This window comes from Apteryx mantelli, chromosome 11 (assembly GCF_036417845.1).
Source record: "Apteryx mantelli isolate bAptMan1 chromosome 11, bAptMan1.hap1, whole genome shotgun sequence".
In the NCBI taxonomy this organism is placed as follows: Eukaryota; Metazoa; Chordata; class Aves; order Apterygiformes; family Apterygidae; genus Apteryx; species Apteryx mantelli.
In genome coordinates, this window is record NC_089988.1 from 21,176,193 (window position 1) to 21,184,716 (window position 8,524).

At 52.6% G+C, this 8,524-nt stretch overlaps 1 protein-coding gene across 1 annotated transcript; it reads right to left on the reverse strand.

Moving 5' to 3' along the window:
• Positions 1-7,536: 7,536 nt before the first annotated feature.
• LOC136993013 (olfactory receptor 14C36-like) lies at positions 7,537-8,271 on the reverse strand (the record flags this gene model as incomplete). Its single annotated transcript, XM_067303030.1, has 1 exon — positions 7,537-8,271. A coding segment is annotated over one exon (735 nt), but the record flags the coding sequence as incomplete, so codon positions are not given.
• Positions 8,272-8,524: the final 253 nt, after the last annotated feature.

The window sequence follows — 8,524 nt, forward strand, 5'->3', positions numbered from 1 at the left end:
GATGGAATTTAGCCTCCTCGTTTGTCAAGATTTGTCCCTTATGAAGAAAGAACTGATACTGTAGTTAAGGCATTGAAATGCTAAATCCATTTCTGTTACCCACACTGTAACCCCTATCTTTTGCAATGGCAGACTGTCAGGAGGGATGCTAGTGGCAAACAGATCTTGATTGCCTTGTACATGGCAAACGTTGCATACACTTGACTCAGGATATAAATAACTATCTCAGAATTGCCAGAATTATTCTCTCAGGCAAAATTATTAATCTGTCTAAAAAGCCTGTGTGTGGGGGAATGTGGGGAAGGCTGGGTGTGAGTGAATCTCTTGACTCAGAAAACCCTTTGGACAGAAGTTTTCAGTGTTGTTTTCTGCTGCAGCAAATTCTAGAAGGTTCAGGTAGGGTGCCCTTGTGATGATGGTATCCATTTGCTTGGGAAAGCACAGCATTGAGGTGCTTCAAGGATACATAACTGAGTAGGAAAATGAAAAAGGAGAACTACTGATAGGAAGAGCATATCTGGGATGTTTGCACGGCATCCAGCTGGTGTTGCAAGCTGCAAAACTGGTGCCTATGCTGGACCGTTCTGTAATACTGTAGTAAATGTAGCTTTCAGTGAGACTCCAATGTTCTCCCACCATACACGGACATGTGGAATATAAGTGACAGTTGGTGCTGTCCTTTGGGCTTCCCAGATGCTGGTGTCCAAGTCAGTCTGGAGCACCAGCAGCACCACACAGGCAGGAAAGCTGAGGGCAGGCACTGTCAAAGCAGCCTGGTTATGAGTCATAATTTCAAAGTTCATTTTATAAGAGGTGACAACCTTCCGCCTGTCTGAAGAGCTCCCCAGCCCACAGCTGCTGTCTCATTTCCAGAGGCTCCTTCTGACCAGGTTCCTTGCTCAGGAAGATCATGCACCATTGCCTGCAGGTGGTACCTCAAGCACATAAGCAGACAAGCCTCTACCCCATGAACCAAGCGTCAAGCATCCTTTCCCACGATGTATTTCTCTGGGTGTCTGATCAGATGATCAACACTAAGGCAGTTCTGGTCCCCAGGGGGAAAGTGCTGGCAGCAAATGTGGGCACTGACTAGACATTATTGGTAGATGACCACAGAGGCAACCATCACATAACTTTTTTTTTTTTTTTTTTTTAACCTAAAAGGATGGACAACGTATTGCCTTAGTTTTGAGTCACTTAAGGAATACTGTGTTTCAAATCAGCATGACTGTGAGTCTGTGGACCTTTTTGGTGGAGGCTCTGTCCTTGAACTTGATCAATAATAACAACGTGCTTTATTGGAACTCTAGTACCGAGTTTCAGCTTCATGCTTGCTTCTTCCATGTATTGATATAACGCTCTCTCCCCAACAAACTCTTCTTTGCTTTCTCCTCTCCCTCCCCTCACGCTTACAACAGCCAGGGCTGTTCACAAGGACCCAGCAGTTTGAATCCAAAGGACACAGACATTCACCTGTGGCAGTTAAGGAATGGTTCCTCTTGTCTAGCAGGCATTTGATGTGACAATTCAGCCTCAGCACCCTGAAGGTGATTCCTCATCACTACGCACTGCATCTTCTGTTAACATATGATTTATATCATCTGAAAGACAAGAGACGTTTGTTAACTTACCTGAAGAGCCCATATGCCTCACTTGCAAAAGTGCAGCTTCCAAAGTAGAGCTGAAATACCTTCTCCTGCATTTGGTGATTTAATGGGAACACGCTACATTCTTAAGTCTTCGTCCTACCACGCAGCACAGGAGACTGCACAAACCTCTGCAAAGCTCTCCTGACTATCCAGATGTGGCTCAGGGTATTTCTCCAGTATAGGTGAAAACACCTCTTCTCCCAAAGAAAAAAAAATAGATGATGATCAGGAATGCCTTCTGTAGTTCCTACACTCCTAAATGATATATAGAATGTATATACGTATATACATATATGTGTGTGTATATATATTTATGAATATGCACTTTTTATATATATATATATATATATATATTTCATGGCAGAGCACTTGTGTAGAACAACAGACTCCCCACACAATGGCAGGAACTGTGGTTTCGTAGCTCTGTGCTGCCTGCGATGATTTCGACCAGCTGATAATTGTTTCTAAATGCAACAACAGTCTCCTGCCTTCGGGGTCCAAAACGTCCCAGAGAAGCCAACCGAATCCCTGCCTGCGTGAACTCGGTGATGAGTCCATTCAGTGGACTCCGGCACCCTGCTGGATCCACGGCAGCGGGAGCCCGGCACAAGCCCCCTGCCCAGCGCAGCCTGGGGGCAGCTCAGGCCTCCCTGGAGAGCCCCAGCCCAGCAGGGAACAGCCCTGCAAGGCCAGCGCCTTTCTGGCCTGTCGTCTCCAGAGACAGAAGTGGCCTCACCAGCCATTTCACAGCCCTGTTGCTGCTGCTCAGCTGCTCAGGCTGACGTGACCTCACAGCTGCTTTGCTGATGCCCTTCCTGCTCCTGGCCTCTTGGGGACTCAGCAGAAGTGACCTCACAGTCTACACGGAGGCCATCAACCTGCTTCTGACCTATCAGCAGCAGAGACAGAGGTGACTTTGCATGAACCAACAGCAACCAAGAGCCTGCTGAGGACATACCATCTACAGAGAAGGAAGTGACCTCCCAATCAGCATCAGAGCCGTGTCCCCACTTTGGGCAGATCGGGTCCTCAGGCAGCAGTGACCTCACAATGAACATCCAAGCCATGTGCCTGTTTCTGGCCTATCACCACCAGGGACTGAGGTAACATCACAAGAACCTACAAGAGCCAAGAGCCTCCTGTTGGCCTCTCAGCTCCAGAGAAATAAGTGACCTCACAATGAGAATTGAAGCCATGTGCCCACTGCTGGCCTATCAGCACTCAGGCAGAAGTGACCTCGCCAGCACAAACTTCAGTCTTCTGCCTGCTTCTGGCATATCAGGTGCTGATGCAAAAACGATCTCACTCCTAGCACCAAACCACAAGTCTGTTGCTGGCCTCTGAGCAGCAGGCAAAGAGGAGACATGAAAAGAAGCTACGTGAACCAAGAGTCTGCTGTAGGCCAATCAGCTTCAGAGAGAGAAGTGACCTCACGATATGGATCTAAGCCATGTGTCTCCTGCTGGCCTATCAGGTGCTCAGGCAGCAGTGACCTCACAAGCACAAACCCAAGCCGTGGACCTGCTGCCCGCCTGACATGTTCTCACACAGAAGTCACCCTGTCATTGAATCCCAGGAACGTAGGGAAGGTTTTTTCCCAGGATTTGATTGCTTCTGCAGTGGCTTCCCAGGAGCTGGCAGAGGGCCTACGAGGTAGCAGTGCCCTGGCCCCACGCACGTCTCAGCACCTTCACCTTGCAAGCTGTGGTACCAGTCCTTCCTCCCCTCAGTCCTCTGAGCAGCCAGCTCCTCCCCAACAGGGTGACAAGAGCCTGAGGTCTCCTTGCCCACCCAGAGGGCATGGTGCTGATGGACTCCCATAAGCACTGCTGCCTGCTTGTCCCCAAGCACCTGGCCCAGGAAGGGTGTGCAGGGAGTTATCCCAGTGCCAGGCAGTGCAGTGCCATGAGGATCCCGCCAGGCCTGTTCTTCCAGCACTTCCTCAAACAACATGCTTGGGAGGAACAGGAAGGACCAGGTCCCACCCATGCCCATCCAGCCGGCTGCAGGCAGCACCCTGGGGACTTGGTTCAGTTCAGCACAACACAATTCTGAGTGCAGCGGCAGGGCTGGCAGTCACTGGTGCCTTCCCCACCACTCCAGGAGCCAAGACTGCTCCCCAGTGCTGAGGAGCTACCAAGAAAGTTGGAGGTGCCCAGAGAAAGGCAGGGAAACACTGCCGGTCTCGTTCAGGCCAGATGTTACGGGATCTGCTTCTGGGGGTGTTTCAATGGTTGCTGTGATGTGACTGAGGTCCCTTGTGAGCCACACATGGGAGGCATCCCGTAGTCTTCAGCCACCCAGCACTTTAAGGTCCCAGGCTGAAATCTTTGTTTCAGTGCCCAGCAACTGCCCCTTGGCTGGAAGGGGTCTCTCAAATCCTGCTGCCCCCCCATCCCACTTCCCACCAGGGGTGTCAGGAAAAGACCCTCCTTATCCCAGTTGTTGTTGATCATGGAAGAATTGGCCTTGCCAGACAGGGAGTAAATCCACCCAGATTTGGAGATGTTTCCTGGTGAGACTCCTGGCCTGCATTCACCCTCTTTTGATTCATTTCTTCTTTCTTCCTCCACCTCTCCCACAGAAATTTATCTTACTCTGCGAGGTGTGTCAGGAGCCCATGGCATGAGCAGAGGAGGCCGTATCCAGCCCCGTGGCTCAGGGCTTGGGATCCTCGGCACCTCAGGAGGGTCACTGTCACTTGGCTTTTCCAGGTCTGTGCTGTGAGGTCTCACGCACATACTTACTCTTTCAGTGGACTCGCCAGGCTGCCCAGATTACCAGCGTGGCATTTCCCTGGACTCAGCTCTTTCTCCACAGTTCTAATCTATTACTCAAGGGGAAAAACAGAGTTCAGGGCAGACTGAGGTGGGACCAGAGAAAGTATTGCTGAAGAGCAGAGAAAGCATCAGTTTATAGCCACCTTCAGGACATTCAGTCCTAATCTTTTCTCTTTCAGACCCAACTCAGGCTTCATCCTGCAGCTGCTGAAGCCAATGAAAAGCCAATGCACCCTGCACGGGTGTGCTTGAGCATGACTTCTAATGCTTTGACTAAAAAGTTAGACTAGCAAAAACATGTTCTATCACGTAAAAATCATAATCCTGGCTGTGCTATTAGAGGTTGAGTAAATCAGAAGTCCCCCTGGAGCTCTTCCCCATGAGCAAGTCTGGGCACATCTGGCTCCAGCCACTAGGCAATTGGCAGAAATGCCTTTTTTTTTTTTCTTTATTTGGTTGTTTTAAAATGTTTGCATTACCTGGGCACAACATTGATCATACCGCTCTCTCCAAGAATGGTATTCTGCCAGTTCTTCCCTTTCTTTATTTTGCTTCTCTTTGGTTGAGGCTGCCAGGATATTTCATCTGTCCCACTGCATTCACCCTGCTGCCTGCACTCTTGCTAATACAAGCCAGGTTAAGGGTGGCCGTCTTTGCTGCAGGAGCACCCTGCTGACTTCTTGTCAACTTGATGTCCACCAGGACCTGCAGGTCATTCCCCAGATCCTCTTCCTTGTCCTTTCTTGAAGATGGATGTCATGTTTGGGGGGGAGGTGGGGAGGGCCGAGGGCCGGGCAGAACCCGTGCACTGTGCCAGCTCCTGCTGCACCACCAGTCCCTGCAGTGTGGGGAGAGGGGATGGGACATGGGGTAGCACAGGGGTAGCATCAGGTCGGTAGGACAGGGGCAGGGGGCAGTGGGGGCTGCAGCAAGCAGTCATGGCCGGTGTTTCTGCAGCACAGCAGCTGTTGCGTTCACCTCACATGCAAAAGTCCTGCACTGACCCCAGGCAGAAACAGGCCATTTCCCTGGTGCCCGTGCCACCCTCCCAGCAGGACGGGGACATAGGAGGAGGGTGCTCTGCATGTCCTGGTTCTCAGGCCAGGTCCAGGAGGCTGGCCCAGCTTTGCCTGAGGGACCTCTTGGTCCTCAGCTCTGCTCTGGCATGGCTGGAGCAGGGACAAGAGCTCGTGGGGCCAGGCTGGGAGAGCTCTCCTGGGAGTTTCTCTTTTGCAGTGGAGTGGTGAGGAACATCATGGCTTCCATCTTTGCCCCGTCCCAGCACCCGCACATGGCCCCATGTTCCCCCTGTACAGGCACCGCACAGGGCAGGGTGCATTCAGGGTTGGGGAAATGTCCCCCTGGCATGGTCCCCATGACAGACCTCGGTGACCCGTCCCCCGACCACCCCCCTGCTTTGGCAACCAAGGGCACAGACCGACCTCCTCTCTTCTGCACCCGGCATGTCTTGGCTCCCCTCCATGAGACCTGGCTCTGCACCACAAGCCCCCAGTGTGTGTCCTCACCCTGCCCCTTCACACAGCTGAGGTGACATTGGCACTTTCCTCTCCCAGGCCCTTTCCAGACCAGACCAGACCAGACCCTCCCCAGCTCTCCTCACCTACCCTGTCCTCACCCCAACACACCCAGCAGAGCAGCCCAGGCTGGCGGTGGCCCCGCAGCAGTGCCCGCCGCAGGATGCTGCAGAGCTCTGGGCACTCACTCCACAGCCACAGCCCCTCTGAAGGGCACAGCAGCTCCAGGGATCGGGGGGATGTGTGTCACCTGCCCCATCAGCCTCCAAGCTGGGACTGGCCCCAGTGGCACAAGGAGGCAGAGCACAGTGACACTCTGTGCCCCTTCTTCTGGTGTTCAGGAGGCTCCCTAGCCCCAGGCTGCCTGCAGACCCCCAAGCCAGCTCCTCTCTCCAGGACAGCACAAGAGTCTCTGCCCTGGGGCTCCTGCAGCAGCTCCTGCTGCCCCAGGGGCACTGCAGCCTGCCCTTAGTTGACCTGTCTAGAAACAGATTTCTCCTTCTCATTTATTCCTCCTGGTCAGCACACAACTGCTCCTTTCCTCTTCTCCAGGGACATCCCTGCTCCCCAGAGAGCCTTTCCCCAGGTCAGTGTATCCATGCTGGCCTGGTTGGCCATTCCTGGACCCTCTGCTGTGCTCCCCACAGGGCCCCGAGCTGTCAGCGCTGCTCTGCAGAGCGATTAGACTGTGGGGCCCCGGGGCCACAAGGTGACTCCACACTGGCCATGGTGGCCAGGGTGGGAAGCAGACCCAGTCAGACAGGCCTCATTGCACCTGACAACCCCTACCAAGGGGTCTGTGGCCGTGGACAATACTCTGAGCAATCACAGGGCATTTCCAATGGCTCGGGCTGTGTTCAGGTGTGTGCCAAGATCCAGCCCAAGGCTTTCATTGAGGCTGGCATGAACCACTCTCCAGGCTCCCTTCCCTCTGCCTGCTGGGTCCACACTGCCTCTCATCAGAATGCAGAGCTCTCACTAGCCTGGACATTCATTGCTTTTGCCCTTTACCTTTGGCTGACTCCACTTCACTTTGTGAAGCTCCGTTCACCCCTAGGCACATGATGCCCTTGGAGATGCCCTGTGCTCTCCTGGGGGCTCCATAATCCCTTGGAGAAGGACAGGCATCAGTCTCCAGCCCTGTCATATGGGAGATTCACCACCTCCAGGAGCACTGGGTACCCACAAGTGATAGCTGAATCCAGCCCTCCTTCCCTAACACATCACCTATGAGCTCATTGCCTTGAGCCCAGGGAGAGCCCTGGAAAAGCAACAGTCCCCTCCAAGGTGAAAGTCCTTGAGTGCATTCCTGCCTCCAGGTTTGGAAGACTAGCCCAAACTTCAAGCACTGCACTGAGGAAATGTGCTTTTATTAGAGAGAAGCCAGCTCTGACACAGTGATAGACACATTCACAGCAGGTATCTCAATCAGAGAGACTGGGTTCATGCCTCTGGAGAAGTGGGATGAATTCAAGCACTTCAGCACAAACATGATTATCAGAGAGAGAATTCCCCAAGCATACAAGTTGTCTGAGATGAATGGGAAATCACTTGTGAACAGGGATGGGCAGCTTATTGATGCTGAAATAGTAAGAGCTGAATCAGTTTCCTCACTGCGTCTTGGAGGTCCTTGTTCCTCATGCTGTAGATGAGAGGATTCACTGCTGGAGGCATCACCGAGTACAGAAAAGCCACCACCAGATTCAGAGCTGGGGAGGAGAGGGAGGGGGGCTTCAGGTAGGCAAAGATGATAGTGCTGAGAAACAGAGAGACCACAGCCAGGTGAGGGAGGCACATGGAAAAGGCTTTGTGTCGTCCCTGCTCAGAGGGGATCCTCAACACAGCAGTGAAGATCTGCACGTAGGACAGCACAATGAAAACGAAACACCCAAAGCCTAAACAGACACTAAACACGATAAACCCAACTTCCCTGCGGTATGAGTCTGAGCAGGAGAGCTTGAGGATCTGGGGGATTTCACAAAAGAACTGGTCCACCACATTGCCTTGGCAGAGTGGTATAGAAAATGTGTTCCCAGTGTGTAGCACAGCATTAAGAAAACCACTGGCCCAGGCAGCTGCTGCCATTTTGACACAAGCTCTGCTGCCCAAGATGGTCCCATAGTGCAGGGGTCTGCAGATGGCAACATAGCGGTCATAGGCCATGACAGTGAGGAGATAATACTCTGCTGAAATTAGGAAAAAGAAGAAAAATAGCTGGGCATCACATCCTGAGTAGGAAATGGCCCTGGTGTCCCACAGAGAATTGGCCATGGATTTGGGGACAGTGGTGGAGATGGTGTCAAGGTCGAGGAGGGAGAGGTTGAGGAGGAAGAAGTACATGGGGGTGTGGAGGTGGTGGTCGCAGGCTACAGCTGTGATGATGAGGCCATTGCCCAGGAGGGCAGCCAGGTAGATGCCCAGGAAGAGCGAGAAGTGCAAGAGCTGCAGCTCCCGCGTGTCCGCAAACACCAGGAGGAGGAACTCGTTCAGGGAGCTGCTGTTGGACATTTTGTTATCTCCGTGCATGGGGGACTGTGCAAGGAAGAAAAGACATTGAGAA